Below are 23,169 nucleotides of genomic sequence, written 5' to 3' on the forward strand. Positions count from 1 at the left end.
CCCCCTTGTCCTGTCACTACCTGCCCTTGTCAAAAGCCCCTCTCCACATTTCTTGTCGGCCCTTCAGGCCCTGGAAGCTGCTCTAAAGTTTCCCTGGGGCCTTCTCTTCTCGAGGCTGAACAACCCCAGCTCTTTCAGCCTGTCTCCATAGGAGGGTTTATATTCCCAACAGAGAATTTCACAGAGTTCAGAGCAGCATAATTCAATTTTACATAACTGGAGCTATATTTAGGAAAGATGCTGTTTCCACTTACCCTCAAGGAGAAGCAGTGTTAACAAGACATGGAAAACCTCTGCAAGCCTTAGCTGCTTCTGGTTGATTTTAAAAACATAGCTCTTCTGGTCTCCTGCAGTCCTCATTCACCAGGTGAAGTTCCTCAGCCCCTTGCTCACCTCTTTCAGCACTTAAGCAAACATTAGTAAATAATGCCCCAGAGAAAGTGGCAAGTGCCAAATTTTCTCCCTGAAAGAGAGCCCCAGACAAGCATCCCGAGTAAAATAAAGCCCCAATAGACAAAGTCCAAAGAACAGCCCCAGCACATTTTGTGTAAGTTTCAGTAATTCAACTAGAGACAGTCCTGCTGCTGACTGACTCAGGATTCCCCCCGGCACGCCCCACTGCATCAGATATTCCTCCAGCCTTTTTACCTTCCCCAGAGCACACCTCTCAAGCTAAGAGTGAATACCTGGAATCACTGCATGGAACAGGATAGATGAAGGAAAGCCTTTGGCCTCTTGGGATTTACAGGTCAATACTAAACACTTTCATTTCCACTTCAGAAGCCTGCAGGCAGCCAGGACCTAGTATATAGGAGTAGCACGGTTTGTTAGCAGCTGGGCACTCATTTACCCAGCCACTGCTGACCCACACAGGTGATTTATATTCCAAATAGATTGATGCGGTCACCACAAATACATTAACTCAGAGGAGACACAGGCAGGAATTAAGTGGTAAAGAAAAACAAGATTGGGTTAATTAAAATCAAAGAGCTAAATTTTGGAACCCTATATGTAAAACAGGAGCAAACCAGAAAAAACAAAAATCAGTATTGCATTTTTAGGTATAAACTATTGCAGAGAAAGATGGATTGCCATCCTTCTAGATTTTAACCTGCAGAATAGAACATGAGTTGATAGAAGCAGTTGTTCTGCATGCTTGGGCATCCTTTTTGTGGGAAATAACCCTCCCTCCAAAGAGAGGTGGACTTTGAGATTTATTTGCAAAATGGTTGTAAAGCTCTGGAAATCCTGAACTAAAAGGTACTAAAGGAACCCACCACTAGATATCACCATTTGACTACTTACTAGATAGCAGAAAAACTGTTAACGTGGATCTGCCATGTAAAAATCCCTATTACCCAGGTGGATTGAATTCTATAGGGGCTTATTTCCCATGACAGAGCAGGCTGTCCTAACTGTAGGTTTTCCTTAATCGGGTAGATTTAACTGAAGAGCCCAGTTTAGTACAGTGTCCTCATCCCATTACCTGGCAAATAGTTCTCCATGAGGATATGAGATGGGAACTGGATACGAAAGCAAGAATTGCCTGCCAGCATTTCTCCCTTGATTTCAGACTTTCTGGCATGCGGATGAAAAGAACCACCAGCCAGCATCTGGCCTTCTGTGTCTGACCTGTAAAACACAGCACTGCGTTCATCTGTAACAGAATACACCTGCTGTCCTCCAGCAGGCCAGAAGAGCATGCCTTGGAAGTCGTTTTCCCTATGTAAGTTGAGTTCGCTGAGCCATTTTTCCTGCTCAATGGGCACAGTTCCAGTGCAGCTGATGGAGTTCTACTCAAAGTCACAATGGGACTCAGTACTTTTCAAATATAAATAAATCCAAAGCATGTCACAGATTGAAACATGTCAATCTAAATAAAACTGACATAAAAATAGTATCTAAGTATGTAATAAATGTATTTGTCTTATATTTCCAGAAATTACCAGATTTGCTCCTAAAATGTATTCTGCAGCAACATACATGATACTTTTCCATGGGCAAAACTGCAGAGCAGCAATAACAAAATAAGGTCTGTGGTGCTTTACATTAGCATTTATCTACATCCTCATTTGCACTGCTAAAATGTGTATTATTGTGCCACGCAGCTACACCAAGTACTAAAAAATCATTTTCCCTTTCCCTCCTCCAAACTGTTCATTAAAATTCTAAAAACTAAGTCATCTTATGTTTTTCTATTAGAAAAACTAAACCAGAAAGCATGTCAGTAATAATGTATTATCCTTACAGGTGCTGGACACATCCTTGCTTCATCCACATCCATAATACGGCTGGTGTTGGTACAGCTGCTATCATGAACTCTGTAACATGCTCCTCACCTCCATCGGGTTGTAATGCATACTACAGTTATGAGAACAGCCTGTGTCTGTAACCTTTACTATAATGCTGCTTGTGGTGTTGTGTTTTCTTTTTGTTCTAGCTAAAATTGTCCACATATTTGATAAAACTAATTAAAAACTGGGCTCTGAACCCCATCCTGAAATAGTACGGGATTGACACAGATTCACAGCAACTGTGGGTTCTGCCACACACAGACTATTCATTCCCATTCTTCCACTGTGCCTTTATTTACAGGTGATGGGAGAAGCAGGGACACCAGCAGCATCTATGAACATCAGTGTTGAATGTTGGCTTCAGTACCTAGGGCCAGGACTCAGAGGTGAGCAGGAGAGAACAGGTCTCCTCTCATGCGTTTCTCAGGGCTGGGAAGGACAGAAAAATGACCACAGTCTAAACCTCAGCTGTAACTCTGACTTCCACAATTCCTGAGGAAGAACCCTGTGCAATTAACTTCTTTCAAGACTTCAGTTTGAACTATAAATATATCCCAGGGGAAATCAAAGGCAAGGGCAAGGCAGCACAAATGCCACAGAGCACTTTTTTTCCATGGTTAACTGCAAACCCTTTGCCTACTGATGCCCTCTGGAATATTTTTCCTCTCACCCTCAGTTAAGTTATTCTCTGTATCTCTACTAAAAGGAAGACTTCAGTGTGCTGCCCACTCCAAACTCCTCCAGAATTCAGTGCAGTCCTTCAGCCTCTTCCAAAGGACCCCTGACTTGGTTTTGAATGCTGAGATGGAATCAGGGCAATGCACAGTAAAAGCAAACTATCCTTTCTTATTGCCCTCTTAGAAAAGTATTATTCACTTTTTGAGTCTCACTTACGCTCCTTACACCGCTGAGGCCAATGGGAATTTCTGATCCGGCAAGGATGGTCACTTCAGTCTTGGACACATATGAGCCTGATTTAACTATTTTATTTGCTACATGCTCGGCAGGAGTTGGTTTTGCCTGTCTGTTGCAGTCATCTTACCTTGCTGAGGGTGCAGGTGCTTCATTTCCAAGGAAATAAAAGCAGAGTCCATTTACTAAAAACACAAGTAGAACATAAACCAATGGTATACTGACAGAAAGCTGCGCAGGTTTCATCAGAGAGGTAAGGATTTATTTAAAAGAAAACCATTTTTTAAAGAAAATTAACCACTTTTACAATCTTGATCAACTATCACCCAGATTTTCATTGTAACATACTCCACCTACACAGTACAAATGTACATTTGCAATAATATTAGTGTCTTCATTCATGTATTGTGTCAATGTATTTCCCATGTATGATACACACAAAATAATCCCCGAGTCCTGCACACCTCCATCTGCTGACAAGATTTTCAAACCAAGGAAACATTTTTCACTGTGATCAAGCTTTGCAGGAGCAAAATTTGAACCCCAATAGTTCAAACTTGGGCTTCAACTACGTAGTCCAGTCCAGCAAAGACAACCTGACTCTTTCACCATCTGGTTGGGTGGATCAGTCTCTTAGAGGAAAGTTTTACCAGCCATGTCTCGATTTATTTTTTTTCTTGCAGGAGGAAATCCGATGGTCCGTGACTACTCATACAGACTCTTAGGAGGACATATATAATATGAAAATATGGTTGACTAGTATTTTAGAGAGAAATTAATTTCAAATTCTATATTAGGAAAAAGGAAAACAGTGACCTTTACTTCCTCTGCTAACAAAGTAGAAAAGCCTTAATATATTAATTTGAAAAGTCTGTAGTGTGTAAATGTTTTCATTTCCCAACCTAATCCTTACAGTGAAACATTCGTATCCAAACCATATTCACCTCCTCTCCAGCTAAGTCGGTCAGTCACGATGTAAACTGTATCCTGCAGCTCTTTCTCGTGCAAGCTGGGTTTGAGATTTGTAAGTTTGGAGTACTCAATTCAGAGCTATTTCTATTGGTAGTGTTGCACAAACTAAACAAAGCTAAAGAGTGCAAGAGCACTTCTCTGGCTTTTGATGTTTCGATATTCTGCTCCTGTGACAGCTGAAAGCTTATCTGAGTCAGGTTATTCCTTATCCAGCCGCAGGTGAGGAGGTTTGTTACAGAACCACATCTGGTCAGGTTTTCTTCAAAAACCTGTTTATAGAGCTCTGCCACTTTTGTTTCCATGTACCTGTTGAGCATGGAGTTTGAAAGGGGCTCCTTATAGAGCACAATACTCCTTTCCCCAGCTTCATCTCCAGACAGAGACTTCACACTTGGTTTTTCGGGATGCTCACACAGAGGGGACTGACCTAGGGGGATATCTGCCGACAGTAAAACAGGGCCATCGGGAAGTTCATCCCACACATGGTCCAAAACACAACCTGAATCACACGCATGGTCACCCACGCGGTCTCCCCCAATATGCAGGTCAGGGTAGTTTTGGTAAATGCTGTTGCACAACCGGGACCTGTACAAATCCACCTGATCAGTGTTCTCTTCTCTTCTGGGGATATGTAAAGCCGGTGACACAGTTCCTTTAACAAGCACTTTCTGTTCTTCTGCAGGTTCCTTTTCTACGGATCTCCGCTGAGGACTGCTCCTGTGTTCCATTTGGATACTTCCAGCAGAGATCTCATCCTGCTTCTCATGTCCATCAGCAAAGCCTCTGATTTTTGGGTTGTCTACAAGTTTCTGCCTCCAGATTCCCTCTTTATCCTTTTTGGATGCATGAGATTTGCGAGGCTTATCTTGCTGACAGCTTTCTTTATATATGAGTCTAGCTAAGATGCCTTCCGCCAACATGACGACAAGTGAGTAACAGCCTGATCAGCAGAGTTCCATGTAGTCCTGTGAGTGACAGACAGGCAGAGTACCTCAACCTTATCCGGACAAACAGGAATAATAATAAAAAATTCACAATGAGCTTTTCATAAAGACTGCGATTTTTTTCTCTCTCCAAAATATTTATTTTTAGCAAACTGCATGCTTTTCTATAATTTTAACCTCTATACCATGACAACAAGTGTCATTCAGTAGGTATAGGAAGGGCATTAACTGGGTTCTTCATCTGTAATATGACTTCTGTTCCTAGCAACCTCTCTGCATTGTGGCTAGTTGATCACACCTAAGAGCTGTAAAAATCAACAAAATTATTTTACTTGTGTATATCACTGCCATCAGTTACAAATCATTTTCCACTAAAAGACTTGTTGGAGCAAGTCCAGAGGAGGGCCATGAGGATGATAAGGGGGCTGGAGCATCTCTCATATGAAGACAGGCTGAGAAAGCTGGGGTTGTTCAGCCTGAAGAAGAGAAGCTGTGTGGAGACCTCAGAGCAGCTTCCAGTATCTGAAGGGGGCCTATAAGGATGCTGGGGAGGGACTCTTCCTTAGGGACTGTAGTGGTAGGACAAGGGGCAATGGCTTCAAACTTAAACAGGGGAAGTTTAGATTCGATATAAGGAAGAAGTTCTTTACTGTGAGGGTGGTGAAGCACTGGAATGGGTTGCCCAAGGAAGTTGTGAATGCTCCATCCCTGGCAGTGTTCCAGGCCAGGTAGGATGTAGTCTTGGGTGACATGGTTTAGTGTGAGGTGTCCCTGCCCATGGCAGGGGGATTGGAACTAAATGATCTTAAGGTCCTTTCCAACCCAAACCATTCTATGATTCTATGATAACAAGTTCCAATAGCTGAAGTAGTGACATAGGAAGGAAATAAAGATCAAAGTCAGGCTTAGAGGTTGATTCTGAATTGGCCTGAGGCCTACTGTGTTGCCAAGGACCTTCAAAAGATGTTGATAGTTCAAATACAATAAAACTGCATCCAACATGTTTTTAGAGTTCCTCTTAATGAAGATTTTAAAAGAGAAATATTTATTTGTCTTCCCCGATGGTGATGAGTAGTCTGCTTGTGTATCTATAGGCTCCACAGTTTTACTAAATGCACATGAATAATTAAAAGCTGGCCAATATGTCTCAAAATAATCTACCGTATTTAACAATTCTTTACCATTCCTTTTCAATTCACCTACTGTTAAAATCAGTGGGAATCTTTCCACTTAGTGCCAAGTCTGACCTAAACTCACTAAGGAAAAGATCCTCAGCTCTCCTCTTACGGAGGTATGGGAAGATGAACACAAGAAAATCCATCTGTTCGTCAAATGCCTTTTTAATCTCTGCGTAATTCAAGTACCTTTACATGCCTCTAGTGTGTTAATGGTTTGAAATAGGGGGAAGAGGGAAGGGATGAGGCAGCTTTACTGCAGAGTACGTAGCAAATCTCACACAGGACATGACACACTGGCATGCTGCCGAGAATACACCCAAACTCTACTTGCATCATGGACAACTAAGGCTCAATACTTTTCACAAGGCTGGCAATTTCCATTGGTAGTGATGCCGTGCATGTCACTATTTAGCCCTCCACACCAATGAAACCACTGAAGATTTAGTATATTTGATATATAACCAGAAAGATCCTCCTCACTTTACTCATTTGCTTCTATCAGCCACCAAACTTGATCCATTGAGTCATTTTTTTAATCCCAATACTCCTTCCAGAAAGCTGTTCTACAACTCTAGTTACTAGAGAGATGGAATTTTTTTATTTCCCTCCTGTTAGCACATTACAACCATTTGCTTTTTGATTTTTCAGGGTTCTGTTTTGGCTGGAAAGGTGCCGTTCCCTCCCTGAAGCTGAAGGTAACACCGCAATTGCGATATGCCTGCAAGTGAGGCAGTACACTATGCCTTCTCCTGGTTACATTAGCACAACCATTTACTTTATCTACAGGATCATTTACATATGCTCCATGTGCCTCTGAAAAACTGGGACCTAGGTACCCAGATCCTTATGTGTTAAAAAATGTTGCTGTATTTCTTTGAAAATGGTCATAGTGTTAACGTAGAGCTAAAATACGGATATCCTAGCAAAACTGCTCTCTTTAAGTAAAGCAAATGGTGCCTTCATTCTGAACAGAGTAAGGAAAAAGGGCACAAAAAGGCCAGACTTACCAAACCTCGTCAGGTAAGGGAGGCAGATGGTCACATAGCCCAGAACTCTCTACTACAGCTGCTGCACAAGAACAGATTATTACATACCCTTTCTTCACTGCTGTCTTTGTGGAAAAAACCTGTACACATGATTTAGTTCCCCATTTTTTTTCCTTTTAAAACAGAAGTGATCCCACTGGCAAAGGGTGTGGTTTTTGAATACCAAGTGACAGCACGTCTAAAAGAGGATGTTAAAAAACGAATTGAGATGTTTTCTGACTATGGTGCAATGCTGATGACTTGCTAACTGCCACAGTACATCACCTAAAACCAACTAAGTCTTCTGAAGGATCAGCATGTCTGACTTCACTTGGTTGTTCAAAACTGAAACTGAATTTCACCCAACACTTCCATCTACAGAAGTTCAGTTTCGTGCTGTCACCCACCTGACTTACAGAGGCGGTGATATTTACATTTCCCCTTTTGAAACAAATAGCCAGATTTACAGTCTTGTGACCTTTTTCTGATGGGGAAGTACAAAACTTCATCAGAATTCTGAATGAACTATAGCAGCACGTAAAGTCCCTCAATTCAGCCTATGCATTTGATACATATAAATGTGAAAGAGAAGTTCACTACATTTTTTTTCCAAGCCCAGCTGTTGAAAGTCTTTTATTTTCCTCTTAATCCAGCACTATTTCATTTTAAAACCACAACTTCTTCGAGTTTTCAAATACCTTCTCCCACAGCAACTCCTTATTCACCCCAACCCGAGTTCTAGCTTTCCGGGGATGCCTCTCCTGCCAGGTTTAATGACACAGCGGCACAGCAGCCTCTCGGCTCCAGCCAGCGGCCCCACGAACACGGGTTCGCTCCTAGGGAGCCTTTTGCAGCCGAACGGTGCTCACGGGGCTGGGATGCATGTTTTAAACCCCAAGAAGCACGGTTTAGACCCCGAGAAGACACGTTCCAGCGCCCGGCGGCGGGCGGGCACAAGGAGTAACAGCAGCCGGCGTGGCCGGACCAGCGCGGGGCTCGTCCGCAGCCCGGAGCGGACACCCAGGGCCAGCCCCCGAGCCCCCCTAGCAGCAGGCTCAGGCGGCCGGGACGAACCGCAGCGCTGGGCTCGGCCGGGCCGGGAGAAGGCTGCGGTGGGGCCGCTGGCTGATGCGGTGGACTGCGCTAGGAGGGATGCCGCGCTGAGCGCCGCCGCACGCAGGGCGGGTACCGGAGCCCCGCATGGACACACCGGGGCGGGGCTTCACGCTGACTGACAACAGGAACACCCAATGGGAGGGCGGGATAGGGTCGCCTCCGTCCCTGTGTTGTCACAGCAACGCCCCGAGGCGGTGGCCGGTGAGGGGCCGCGGGCGCCATCAGGGTCTGGTACCCGGGGTGCGGCGGGTCCTGCCCCATCCCGCCCTGCCTGGTCCCGGCACCGGGCTTCAGCGGATCCCTGAGGAGGCGGCGGCCACCGGGATTCACTGGTCGTAGTGCCAGGAGTTATTGGCACAAACAGCAAATAACTTCCCCTTTGGGCTGGGAAAGGGCTCAGGGAGGAACGGAGTCACGGGGGAATTCCATCGCAGCTGATGTGACATTAATGATGTTGCTCGTTTCCTTTATAAGGCTTTTGAAATGTTATAGAGCAACCCGGAATGAAGTGTCACCGAGTTCCTGCAGATGTCTTCGATAGACAAACCTGTGAGAGAAGTTGCTCTATATAGAACCAGTTTTGCTGCTTCATGAATGCAACATATTAAATACATGTATTTTACATACTCAGAGTACTTCATACTCAAGGTGCTCACCTCCTGTAGTGACACAGCAATTTTCTACTTCGTCACCATAAGCCGACTTCTAGAATCCTTTTGCATTTTCCATTTTTTTTTGAAAGTTTACCAACCCAGTTCAAAATTGTTACTAATAAACTATTCAAAATTGTTAATAATGAACTTTTCAATCTAAAACATTCTACCAAGATCACATCATACAGAAAAATAACAGAATGATTCCATAGGGAAACTCATTAGAAGATAGTTACCTGTTAATGACTTATTTGTTCAGGGGTTATTTTGTGCAGTTAGTGCTACCTGACCTATTCAGATGGGCTTCATGGATCATGGGTGTAATCCATCTCCAGAACAAGCACAGAGGCTGTCACAATCTCTGTGAGAAAAGGAGGGAAAAAGGAACGTGGCAAAAATGCAACACCAGAACTCGGATCTGGAATGGGCTACCTGGATGTCAGCAATAAGTAAATGCCTTGATTTTCCCCTCACTCCTTCAATCAACTCGACATCAGAGGCTGGGGAAATGTGAACACAGACCGCCTCCTGCTAGGCAGTGTCATACATGCATTCCCACATCACAACAAAGTCCTGAAAAAGCAAGACTGGCGAAAGAGGAAAACGCAGAGTCAGGAAACCTGAATGGCTCGTTCCCAGGTAATGAGCTGTCTGTTTCTTTTTAAATTGGTTATTAAAATTCTCTTACCATAATGGGGAAAACACAGATCAGCTCTGATAAAAGTTCTTAACACAGGTTACTGATCAGTCTGAATCTGTTATGTTAATGGATTTAAATTAGTCCTTTGAAAAAACCCACATTAATTACACTGTTCTTGGTAAGCCTTATTTCTTGCATGTATCAAATTGTGGGCATGAGTGCACAGGATTAGCCCCTGCCTTTTCCTCATGGTTAGAAAAAACCCACCCAAACCCCAGAAAACCAAGGCACAGATCGTTGTATACTCTGTGTGTTTGTGTATATATATATATGTGTGTGTGTGTATATGTATATACACACACAGTCTCTCACCAGCATCTGAACTGCTCCAGAGCCCCTCCTCGACTGCTGCTGTACCTCAGGTTAACCCATTCTGGGCTTTGTCGTTGTGAAGTTAACCTGAACACACTCTCTGAAGAAGACCTTTTGGTAAGGGACTAGCAGGCACCTACCTCCACTGTGCACCTCTCAAGGCATTTCTGGTATTTGAAACCTGTGCAACACCAGCTTAATGATACAACCAGACTTTACAGAATTTGCCATGAGATATAGGTTAAGAATATTAAATGAAAAAAGAATAAAGTCCCACATTAACTGGTAGAAAAGTTTATTACTACAGTGCACACCATGGTAACCTGAAACAGCAAGTTAAGTAAACATTATATGCACACATGCAGTTTGCTTTCTAAAGAGGTTTTTAAAAACTGTTATTACTGAGCTTTACATTAACGAATAACAACATGGGGTTGTGACTTGTTATGAACAAACAAGAAACCTGGAGTTTTTTCTGGGTTTTACAAGTAAAGTATACATATAGGAAAGGTAAATGGGATTCACTGTAATCTAGAAATAGCATCCAAAGCTCTTTCCCTATCTTACACGATGGACCATTTTTTAAGATGCTAAAGCAGAGGAAGTCAATGCGAGAGACTAGCAATGAACACCATTAACAGACATCAGCGTAACTGGTGGTTCTCAGTTGTGCTTTAGTTGTTCAGACAGAAAAAAAGCTGATCATATAAATGGCAAGCAAGCAGCCTTCTTACAAGCCACTCTTGAAAGAAATAAGTTACTGGCTTCCTTTGGAGGATGTGAATTGAAGACTGAGATTTGGGCAAATCCGAGGGCCGTTTAGGGGCTTGAGAATGCATCTTCTGGGGCCCTACAAAACATCTTTCAGGTGGTGCAAAACTTCAGCACGTAAACCTTAAAATAATGTATCATCTGCTGGATCTACCAGGCACAAACAGAAGGTAAAAAAGTAATAGTTTTAGTTTTAAAAATTATCCTACACTGCCCTCTGGCAACACAAATATTTAATAACATAGTTCCCTAAAAGCTAATTAATTACACATTGCCAAAAAAGCAACGGGGACTGTCTGGCACAGTCAGGCTCTGCAGGCACGGGGTGAACCCAATTTGCCTCATCCGCTTCCCATTTGTCACAGCCCTGAGGAACGAGGGGGAAGCAGGTTAATGAGGAAGTGTATTCAGTGCTCCCCTAAAACCCCAAAGCCTCCAAAGACTATTTTGGGTAGGTGTACTGTAAGTAATTAAAATCCACTAGTTGCAACAGGTAAAGAGCTCCAACCCAAGAGACATAACAGAGGAGCAGTGAATGCATTACATGCACTTCGTTGCACAGAGCTTGCAGCGTTTTCATTTGAAAGCTCCGCTTCACCCAACTTAAGGGACCACTTCAAACCGTGAACAAACCATGCGAACAAGTCAATCGTGTGAGAAAGCATTCTAAAACGATTTTATTGGAATGATACAGGAATGGTTAATATACAGGTTAAATCCTCAACACCTGCCTTCTACATAGGAAAACAAAATAAAAGATAAATGAACAAATTCCGTTCTTGTGCCCATCGTTAACCCAACACAGGTATAGTACAGAAAAACAGCAAACAGGCAGCAGATTCCCAGCACTCCAAAATTCGTGCAGGATATCTGCATCAGAATGAATGCAGGTTTTACACACAGACCCCAAACAGGGAGTTATTTTCAGTATTTTTCAGTTTGTGCCGATGCCTTGTTCCCTGGACAAAGAAATAATTCAGTCTGTCTCAACAGAGCTTTCTGAGGAATGCTGACACAGTCTGAACGCTACCATATGGCGAGGCTGGGGGAGCAGGCGAGGGAAGTGACTTTGCTTTCTTAAACTTGGCGATTTTCTTGCCTGTCAGAAGCAGAGATCAACTTCGTTTCTGCATGTTTTGGGTCGCTGAACTGTCAGAATTTGGCAGAGGCTTTCAATTACAGCTTCTCCAAAATAATGACTGCAATTCACAAAACTTACACCATTACTTTCCTTACACAGGAAACATAGCAAACAGGCATGAGCACAATGACTCGCGTGTCAAATTCCACTTTCTTTGCAAGACTTCACTTCCATACTTTCAAAGAAACTCATTTAGAGTTTAGAATCTAGTTAAAGACTAGTTTAGACATAAAGATTGTGCCAATATTAAGAAAGAAACATCACCTCGGTTCAGACAGGTGAAATCATAGTGAGCAACAAAAATCAGACACTGGATTTAAAACATAACCTAACTTCCATCCTCAAACCATCTCAGAATTAAATTTCACAGAATTTCAGTAATTACTGAACTATTATTTAATTAACAAAATTACTGATGAAGCCACTGATGAAAAAGCACAAAGGTGTGTGAAGGTAAGGCAACATTAATCTGTCCCTGTGCTTTTTGATACTCTGCTTGCTTACGTAAGCACAAGCTTGAAAATGACCTCCCAGGCTCCCAGCTCAGAAGAGATAAAACATGAATTAAATGTCATTTTAACTAACTTTAACTCACTTTAACATTAGATCCAGCAGAAGTTTCACCATGAGCTGTTTGGCAGCAGAGCTGCTCTCCAGCCACAGCAACAAGCTGCATTCTAACAGCCGTTGACAAAATCAATAGTGGTAGTGAAGGGAACAAAAGTCCCAAAGGAACGTTGGTGGGAGAAGTATTCAATTACTGCACTTTAGAACAGCTTGAGTTTTGACTTTTATCCCATTCCTAACTTCAGACTTTGGAACTAAGAGCTCCAATCAGTTTCAGAAAGTATTCAAAAAGCACTGCCCAGATTTTAAAGCATCAGTGTCAAATAACCAAATGGTGATGCAGCCTTTTGCTGATCCATACCCTTTGTTTCTCCGTCTTCATAGAACAAAGAAAATCAAAATGTGCGTGTGTGGAGCCAGTAGAAGGAGCCTCTAACTATGGCAAGGACTAATTATCTTTCTTTGATGCTTTTGGGGAGTAAGTATGTGGTGCAAAATGCATTTTAAGTTACCCACATGCTTTCAAAACCTGTTTCTCACCCTTCAGGGCACTTGTAATTATTTGTATTGTTGCAGAATATGGCCAAGAAACACAGACTATCTCAGGAACACTGGGACAACAGACAGGTTAATATTGCACCAATACAAGACACTTCAATGGATTTGCAGTTGCTGTAATAGCTTCATGATACAGCAATAACAATGGAAAAAAAAGTTTTTAAACCTTAGAAAAAAAGTAGTCTTGCTTAATTACAATATTCTTGCTATTCAAACATTTATTTCCTCCTTTGAAAAAATACTATATGGATCTAACGACTACTTGAACATGCAATACGATGCCTAATGCTGTAAGCAGTGTGAACTGGTATTTTTGTAGAGAAATACATTAAAGGCTTTCACCCTTACACAGGTAAGGAAATGCCATTTCTGGCTGTTTTGGCTTATTTGCAGGAGTGCCTGGGGATTAACGCAGTCGTCACTGAGGTGCATTGGACCTTGCACACGGACGTGTAATCGAGTCATGCTTAGGCAGCTGTGTGATGAACTTGCCAACGGAAAGGCCATCCATTGCCCAAATCCCTTTTTGTCAAAAGAGCCCACGCGGATCACTTACATGAGAAAAACATGGCTTTTTTGTTTGTTTTTATCATCTGTACAGTGTGTTACAATACAAATCTTAAATATCCACTCTACAAAAGAACAAACACAACTTTCAAAAGTGACTACAATGGCTATACTACACAACACCGCCTACAATTTCATCTGAAACCAGAAAAGACGCTAAAGAATTACTGTGTAATTCAGTAACATTTTTGAGGCAACTCAGGCACTAAAGTTAGTATCTGACAAGGTTTTAGATGCTGTTTTCCATGTTTTAAATACTTGGATCCCTAGGTATAACCCCATCTGTATTATTAGTACTAAAATAGTTTCTTTAAGTTTACACAAAATGGATGAATTGCCAAGACAGTTTGAACTAAGTGAAAATCATTCATGTCTAATTGCTTCATTTCCTATGCTTCCAAGTTGGTAGTAACACACCCCGCACTCTCTAACTTTATGTTCACATTGTCATCTTGTGTTCGAATTTGTATTAGGTGAATGCTGCAAGCACCAATCAAATGTTAGAAATCACATCTACGTTTCTTGAAGCAGAGACAATTGTACTATTTTATAAAAAGCTGTGGAAATTCCCTTTACAGAACGTTTAAGGCAGTTGAAATTCATGCTTGCTGCTTTGCCAGGGCTTCAGCTTCCTGAAATAGCAGAAAAGAATTACAGATATTAGTACTTCATGAAAGGTGAGAACTTACATGTACCTGTGTCAGCGTATGACACAACAAAATCTGCAGTGGTACATGATTAAGAAGTGAGCAGCCCTGAACCCAACTCAAGAAGAGTCCCCACACCTATAATTACATTATAAACCAAGTCCCATACGGTGCTGGCTTTAACTCTGGTTCTGAGCCTCCTCAAGTAAGACCTGCAGGAATATTCCAACCTGTGCCCACGACTGGTTTTGACCATAAAAGTTTAAAACAAAAAAGGGGGGGAAGACGTCTCAGGAGAGATGCTGTTTCCTTTCTGAACCAAACCCTACTGAGCCAGCATTTAGCCACTACCTCCCAGAAGGGTGATCGGAGCAGGCCGTGAGTCCTCAGCTGGACACAGCCCAGAGCTGCTCCAGCACAAGACCCACACGTGAGCCCCGCTCTGGGCTGGCAGCAGGTCTGTCCTGGCAGCAGGTCTGTTCTGGCACCAGCACTGCTGAGTAATCCCAGCTCCCTGCTGCATTGCAGGGGGACAGGAGCCAGCAGGGGCACGGAAAAACATTAACCTGCATTATTCAGTTGTCTTTCAGCCTTTGTAGGGAGGTCACAAAGGGAAACAGAATGACAACAGAAGAAAGGCAAAATGAACTTCTTTTTTTCCTAAAGATGTTTTCTACAAGAGTGCTTTTGACTGAAGATTTATTTAATCACCTGTTAGCAGCAACATGGCCTACAGGAAGATAAACAGAGTCCCAGTGGTCTCACTGCAGCACTTTAGGCTGGACAGTGTGGTTTATTTTAAAGGAAAAAGTTTGACATCTGCTAAACGTTTATGTAATGGAGTTGTTTGCTTTTGTGACCGCAAAGAAATACTGAAGATGACAGACACAACAATATCATTGCTAACATGAGCCAGTATGCTAAACAAATAAAAACCAAGAGGAGGAAGGACTAAGAAGCAATTTTCCAAGAAGCCTGTAAGACTTGCAAGAGAGGGGACATGTGGGTGACCCCAGCCTGCAGGGCAGGAAGTACCACGCATATCTCCCTTATCTTACACGTGGTGGATCACTCTGGTTTTCCTGGCTATCTGCCCAAGGGCCTTGCCTCCTGACTCAGGGGCCTGGGAAAGCCTCGCTGGGCCGCTGGCTCAGGTCTGCAGTGCTCAGCGACTGCGCTCAGCTCCTCTGGCCACATGTCACAGGCCAAAGAACAGAGGCGGGTGTCACCACTGCTCGTGCGAGGGCATCTGGTCCGTTCATGGCAGAAAAGGCAGGTGAAGAATGAAGGAAAGGTTAAAAAGAACTATGAAGCCTGGTGAAAAAAAAAGGATGTTTGATATTCTCTAAAAGACAAGTGGCTCTTTGAATGGTAAGAAAGAGGAGATGGTTCCTTTGGCTTTGGAACAACTCCATTAACCAGCCATAAGCACTACTGAAGTGACATCTAGCTTGTTTGGTTTTTTTCTCTTCAGAAAATGCAAGACAAAGTACTTCTCTTCAAAACAAGCAGTAGCAAACCCGGGAGGATTCCTGGTTATTTCCCTCATCCCCAGGAAAGTGGGTACAAGGAACTCCAAGAACATGTTAACCTATCTATCTTGAAGGTCAAACTCCATTTCCTCAGGCGTGGTCCTCCAAGCTAACAGGGAAAGGCTGGGCTTCTCAGATTTGACACTACGCCTCTTTCATGCTTTTCCTTATTTCCCCCTCAAGGGCCCTCACTGAGCACGCTCTCAGCCCTTAAATAATTAATCACAGCCTTTAACTCACAAAATCCTCTTCCCTTAAGATCCACCCATATTGCCTGAAGTAGGGATATTTAAGATAAACATAACGCCAACTTTTCTCAGGGTTTGTAGGTCTAATTGTACTCTCAGTGCGCAAAGCACAAACCAAATCACCAGGGCTCAATAAGTAGTTACCTGCATTTCACATGCTCACTTCAGAGCTTTTCTTGTTTAGCATTAATATTGGATCTTCATGCTGAGAGTCAACTACCTTTCCAAATCTCTCCTAATGACATTTAATGGAGGTTTGCTGTCAAGGTCCCCTCCTGCACTCGCATGCAGGTTGATCCCAGACTTTCCATTTTACGCAGCAACAGATGTGGACGCAATGTCATTAACTACAACATTACATCCAAGCTGCATGCAGCTATGCTGTAAATGCCAATTTCAGCATTGGGCAGTCAGCTTGATTTTACATCACGTAATTGTGGGACAGATACCAAAAGTCAGACCAGAAGCAGAATGCACTGGGTACAAGGTCACTTATGCAAAGGTTATCTTCATCAGCTCAAACGCGTCTCCTCAAGCTGCAGCAAGCAATATGAAAATTCAGCATGGTACAGCTGCATTGTTTCTCCTTTTGAAAACTCACCTTTTCCTGAGGAGAGGACTGAATCAGAGCAACTAATAGCTATGCTGACTGGTTCTGCAGGCTGGCAGGTTAAGGAAGCAGCAATGTTCATACACATTACTGACACAGATGACCTGATTTGTTATGGCAGCACCTGCTCCCCAGTACTGCTGCACTTCCCACGAATGGAAACACATGAGCTTTCCTGCTGTGATCTCAGGGCTGCTTTCTCACTCCTTGGCTCCATCCTGCACACTCTCTTGTGCAGTGCTATGCAGATGTTCCCAGAAACTTAAGGAAGATTGACATGGCTATGGCACTGTGTGCAGCTGGCCTTCTGATGTCGGCAATGCATGATACTGGGGCATATATCATGGGTTTTGCTCTCTGCAGTTCTGTACAAGGCAGAGTTCTTCCTCACTACACCATTTCTACTGCTAGAAATCAGTCTGGCTCCCAAAACTGCTTCAGTCTGATCCACAACTTGTAACGCTCATCACTGACAGATCACCATCCGCCTTTAAAATTAGGTCTCTTAGTGATGTGCAGAGCATGACCTTCAATTCTTACATGAATAAAGTTGAAAGGAAACGGCGTGTTTATCCGTTGGAACAAGAAAGCTGGAAGTGACCTGGAGGATCCTGCTGTTGTCAAGTGAAACGCATAAAGCAGGCCTGTCCTATCCTATCAAAATCAAATGGAGAATTCCAGCTCATTGCATCTGCAAAGCAGCAACCCAGTTTGTAATTGGCAAAGCAAAACAAGGCTTTGGATAACAAGCTGGAGGAAAAAATTACTCTGAAGCAAGACCACGTTATTTCAAATACAGTGACTCTGGTTTCAAGGTATTTTCTAGTACAAAAATCTCACCAAAACTTCACATGAATTAAGTTTTCGCTGAATTGAAAGAATCCTTTGGTTTTGTGACAATTTTTTTTATCTAGATTTCTTGTCCATTCTTCAGTGAACAATTGAGGGGAAAAACAAAAACAAAACAACGGTAAAAGACAATTATTGCTAGTGAAGAACTTGACCCAGCTCTTCTTTCCAAAGCAATGAAAGCTCTTCCATTAACTTAAATAAGAGCAGTGAGGACACCAAAAAAGCATCTGTACCGAACACTAAGTTCTTCTGGCAGAAGGAGGGAAGGTGCCTCCAGGGCACACCGGATCCTCCAAATAAACCAGCACATACCAAGTGTGTTGCTGTGATGTTGGAGCCTGAAAGTTATCAGACCCGTGGGTAGCTTGATTGGGGCAAACACAGAACACAACACAGAACACAAACGATCCTACTATGAGCAGAGAAGAACAAGGTGTAGAATACAGGTTGTAGTTTCTTATGAGAAGCGTGCACACCTACCTTTGAACCAGGTGGTGCAGTCAAGCCTAAAAATGCATATACTGCGTTGTTCTCTCGTGCTTCAAAGAAAGCTTCATAGTCCTTCACCAAAGGAGTCCAAGAGGGAGGGGAAAACAAAAGACAGAACATGAGTTGTCAGAAATAATCACAGCTCAATTTGTGTTACCCAACACGCACCGAGCAAGCTGCTTCCTGTGGCTGAGGGCAAAACTCAGTGACACCTCAGCTAATTATTGTTAGCACTAATCCCATATCCACTGTACTGCCTGAAAAGGGAATATCACTGTCTGAAGCATGAAGATGCTGCTGTGAGGTGCTCCTGCCTTTCCCAGAGGGACAGCCTCCATAGCAAGGCGGTTATGGTCACTGATCTGGCCTGGATGTCCCTCCTACAGGAGCAGGCTGAGCCTGTATCTTCTTGTCAGAAACACTGATGTTCCCAGATGTCATCATTGCTAATTACTGAGGAGAAACGGCAACTGTGCAACTATGGACATTAACTCTTAAACCTGTTAAAAGTTAAATTTAAACCTGTAAACTGAGAGTACACCTTTTCCCATCATGTTTCTCATTAATGATTAGTCTACGCAAATGAAGGAAATCAGGTAGCACTGTTCATTGTTCTCACAGGGCCCTACACTTCCTCTAAATACGCGCACAGCCACTTCCCAGGAAAACTGAGGTATAAACAACGAAATAATAGAAGAAATATCAATGCTTCCTTATCTGCCCTTTTTTATATTTGAGGCAGAATGAGGTGCTGGTACAAACAACGCAACTTAGCTGTCTGCTACATTAGGAAGGAGCAAGCAAAAAGCGCACAGCGTGGCTCAGCAACAGCAGTTGCCAAACACCGACCAAATGAACCCATGAGGTTTGTGCAAGACCACTGTCGTCCCAGTTACCACATACTTTCCTCACCCTGATTTCCAAACTCAGCACATATCTGTCCTATGACTTTTCTTCTCTCCCTTTTTAACTGAAGCAACAGTAACAGCTTCCTCCAGCTTTATGGGGGAGTGTTTTGATGCAGGAGTCTAGCCCGAGAAAACTAAGGCAAGGCAGTAGCTCAGAGCAGGCTCAGTCAGGGCTGAAGTCAGGAAGAGAGCTGCCATTAGGGGCATGCTGCTCTGCATGCCTGTCTGTCTGGTAGGCAAAAGCCTAAGAAACAGCAAATGCCATTTGAAAACAGCAGCATGTTCAGAGCAGGGGCAGCTCTAAAAGAGGCAGTTGCAGCTGAAACAGAAAAAACTACAGGGCACAGAGGATTCAAGCTGCCTAGAAGATGAGGGGCATCGAGTTATTGTTCGATTTGTACATGCAGCATTCAGGTGCTAATTTGATAAAAATGTGTACAATTAAGTTAAATCCTCCCTGAAGCCCTTCTGTTGACAGTACTGGGGCTGCTTGATAACAAAGGGGTTGTTTATCTTGCTAGTGCATAGTCCAGCAGTCTGCTTTGTAGCATCTCCCAGGAAAGGAATGCCTGTGACTAAGGAGCAGGGCTCATGCCAGCCTGCACAGCACCAACAGTTACAGCCTTTCTGCTGTGCGCAGGCCAATAAAAGCCAATTTGCTCATTCCTCTGCCAGCTATGCTGCATCAGATGAAACATACAGGGAAGTTCATGCTTGAGATGGATCAGATAAAGACAAAGAGGTTCAAGTCTGCGGGTACAGAATTAACTTTGGCCTTCCTGAAAGCTAAACTGTAGTAATTTGAACCCAGCTACACAAACTGACTGAAATCCAAAAAGTTCAAAGTGGCACCAACCAAAATTAGGGGGATGAAATAAACCCATAGCAAGAACTGGTCTAAAGCATCTAAACCCCCATTCCCAAAACTCCTGTATTCAGAACTGTTGTGGGTTGCAGTTGGGGAAGCACCTCTGACAAGCAGGCATCCAGATCTAGGTGCATACAGCTTTTTTCTTGCTGTCCCACATCACTGCATGGTAAAGCCCAATTCTGCTGCACAGCTGCAGCGATGCAGCAGAAATCTGGCAACACTGCACTGGTAAAGGACAACCATACAGTGATCTGCTTGCATCCCTAAAGCTCTGGTACACCAAGGAAGAAAGGCGATACTGTTGCAACTGGACTTCCTACTGCTACAGAAATATTTGCCTCTTCTTTTTGTTTGTTTTTAAAGAGAGGTAAAGGAACAGAGATTTTCAGCTCTCTGAGACTAGCTCCTTCTCAGCTTTCTGCTGCAGACAACTACTGATCATTACATTTGTCACTTCAAACCAACCTTCTTCCATGTCACAAGCACAGTCAGTAAAATTTTGAGCGCCGAGCAGTGCTTAGCTCACTGTGGATACTGTTTCAAGTTCTGCTTTTATTACAAGCAAGAAAAAATTTCCTGGTACTTTGAGAGTAATTTTTCAGTAGCCACAAAATTGCCTCACAAAGGTCGAGAACTGGCAGGTTCTGACTTAGACTTCGCAGGTCAGAACCAGACTGCAGAATGATTTAGAAATCCAACACAAAGCACCAGAGAATCTCATACTGTGAGCTCTTTTCAGAAGATATTAAGTTTAAAAAATAAAACTAACAGTTAATCTAATAATCATTCAAGCATGGCCTGCTGAGTAGAAGTGCTGCAGGGCAACTTACTTTTGATCAAGCACTAAAATAATTAGAAGTAGGAATTGTATTTACAACATGAGTTTAATCTGTTCAAGGCACTGGAGTAAGCGGGCTGCAAGAGCCTTCATTTTGCAAGCAGTACACAAAAACTGGTAAGAGGATCAGAAAACTGATTTAAGATCACGGCAGACATCACTTCATAGGAGCACTTCTTTTGGAAGATGAAGAGACTACAGAGTTTTCTGGGATCCACACATATGGGCAAACCCCACGCAGTCAGAACAGACCTCTGAACTTGCTACAGAACATAAGGTTGGTGCAACAGTGCCAGATCTCTGTGAAGTGTTAGTTCACCATCATGGTGAACATGAGAATTAAAAAACCCTGTAAACTTTCAGAGCCATAAGAGAAGAGAAAAAAACACAGGGAGGGGAGGATATATATACACTGCAAGGCGGTGGTAGACTCATTCCAGTAAGTAGCATAATGACCTAAGAATCAGGAGATCCAAGCTTTAATCTCTCCTCTATGGTGGACCTGGAATCAGTTATTACAAGCCCAAGAGGAGGGATGAATGTCTGACACCTTCCATGCCCCTCACAGCATGCACGCCTGAACGTACAGCTGGCCAAGTCCTTCCCTGCTGATGACAACAGCGAAGCACAGGACTGGGAGCGAGCAAGAGGACCGGGAGGGAGGAGAAGACAGGGGGACCTGGAGCCATTCCTTACCCCGAGGTACCGGCTGTCGTTGAAGAGCCGGGGGGGCAGGGGGTTCCCACTTGCTGGCCGGCTGTCTTCAGGGACGTTCTCGCGCATCCATTTCCGATTCTCCTCATTGGCAGCAATATCCTTTTCCTCAAATTCAATTTTGTTGGCTTCCAAGAAACCTAACACATCTTGTTGCTGCTTTTTAATCTGTCACAAAAGAGAAAAGGAGAGAGAAAGCAAATGAAATCAGTCGAACCATTTTTTTGCTGTGGATTATGCAATTCCAGGGTTCAATGCAGAAACAAGGGGGTGCAAAACAGGTTGAAAATTGAAATGACAAGAAAACTCTTGCAATAAAAATTTCTTCTAAAGAGTTGTATCTGAGGCTTGACTTGGGCTCCTGTATATCTGAACAGGCTGAGGTCTATGGACATGTGGACACTGTGAATCTTAAAAGTCTCTAACGGACAGCAAAGGTGGGAGCAGTCCCTTCACAGAGGCTGTGTTGGCCGGGCTTTACAATTAAGTCAGGGGAATGTTACTTTTTCAGGTGCAGTAAAGTTTGCTGGAGGCCCATTTGAGGCATAATCTGCTTCCTTTGTGCCCCTGGAAGCACAGGCTGAACCCACCCTCCTAGAGACCAGAGTCCCACCTCACTGCGGCGACTCCCTGTTAGAGATCTCATTGAGTTCTCACTGGCAGTAAGACCCCAAAGCAATTTTGGCTTATGTTTCTTGGGACAAAAAAGCCAGACGACCCTCTTCTGCTACGTTCTGGGTTTCATTGGTGGAAGGTACGGTCCCTGGAGAGCTGTGACCCCACAAGCCCTCTCCTTGCTCATCTGAAGGAGAAGTCTGGGGGTGCTGACTGCACAGGCTGGACAAGATTCCACACCTGATGCAGCCTGCCCTCTGCATACTCATACAGCACCCAAGGGAAAAGCAGGATCTGTGTGGCAAAGATTTTGCTGGCTTTTTACAGGAGAGGTGGTTTTTATTTACTGCCAAATATGAATTATTGACTTCCTGATACAGAGATGTTCTGCTTATGCTCTGTTCTTCCTTTGCATGACTATCCCACCATAAAGGAAATTATAACCATGTGCATCCTGGCAAACCACAAAAAAAAAAAAAATGGGATTTAATGGGAAATTTGGTCTCTTCAAATTATTCCCTTCCCTACAAACCCAGTCCAAGGCCTGGCTCTAACCCAATGAGCTCAGTGCAGCAAAAGCAGTGCTTCGTACAGATGTTGTACTGCTGCTAATTCAGGTCCGCAGCAGCATTCCCAGCAGCCTCTCCATATACGGCAAAGGGAAACCTCCCTGAGCAGCGCCAGGGTCAGGGCGCAGCAGCCGAGAGCCAAATACGGAGCCAGAGCTGGAGCCCCAGCTCACATGGCCCCAGAGCTGGACCAGGAGCTGTGGGGAGGCTGCAGGGTGCTGGTGCAGGATGAGTGCAGCCCTGGAAGGATGAAGCTTGGGAGAGCACAGCCCGGCTGTGCCTTGGCAGTCTTTAAGCATCCATTGACTTCATTGCTGCTGCTCTCTCCTCACAACTGCGACTCACCCCTCATGGCTGCCCCTCCTCTCCCCTCATGAGCTCTCCTCATGGCTGCCCCTCCTCTCCCCTTGTGATCTCCCCTCATGGCTGCCCCTCCTCTCCCCTTGTGATCTCCCCTCGTGGCTGCCCCTCCTCTCCCCTCATGGCTGCATCTGACCTGGTAATAAATGTGGGGTTTTTTACCCTGGACTAGTGACATTTTCATTAACCATTTCTAAATTACAGAT

The 23,169-nt window shown here is 43.7% G+C and overlaps 2 protein-coding genes across 3 annotated transcripts in view; both read right to left on the minus strand.

Annotated features, from left to right (window-relative positions):
- Positions 1–3,478: 3,478 nt before the first annotated feature.
- LOC115612831 (protein CXorf21 homolog) lies at positions 3,479–7,420 on the minus strand. Of its 2 annotated transcripts, none has more exons than XM_030497622.1 (2): positions 7,308–7,420; positions 3,479–5,175 (listed from the first exon to the last, which is right to left on the minus strand). In XM_030497622.1, the coding sequence occupies exon 2, from the start codon at positions 5,096–5,098 to the stop codon at positions 4,175–4,177; it is 924 nt and encodes a 307-aa protein (XP_030353482.1). In that variant the 5' UTR covers positions 5,099–5,175; positions 7,308–7,420; the 3' UTR covers positions 3,479–4,174. The 2 variants fall into 2 exon arrangements, with proteins under 2 accessions (XP_030353482.1, XP_030353481.1); XM_030497621.1 differs by having other exon boundaries at positions 3,479–5,143; positions 7,308–7,394.
- Positions 7,421–11,526: 4,106 nt separating this feature from the next.
- SH3BGRL (SH3 domain binding glutamate rich protein like) overlaps positions 11,527–23,169 on the minus strand; it is a 33,824-nt gene continuing 22,181 nt past the window's right edge. Inside the window, exons 2-4 of the mRNA XM_030497924.1 lie at positions 21,402–21,587; positions 18,080–18,160; positions 11,527–14,342 (exon numbers count right to left, since the gene is read on the minus strand). Coding sequence (XP_030353784.1) covers positions 14,310–14,342; positions 18,080–18,160; positions 21,402–21,587 — 300 coding nt within the window. The 3' untranslated portion in view covers positions 11,527–14,309. The remainder of the gene's footprint in view (positions 14,343–18,079; positions 18,161–21,401; positions 21,588–23,169) is intronic.

Source organism: Strigops habroptila, chromosome 9 (genome assembly GCF_004027225.2).
Source record: "Strigops habroptila isolate Jane chromosome 9, bStrHab1.2.pri, whole genome shotgun sequence".
NCBI lineage: Eukaryota > Metazoa > Chordata > Aves > Psittaciformes > Psittacidae > Strigops > Strigops habroptila.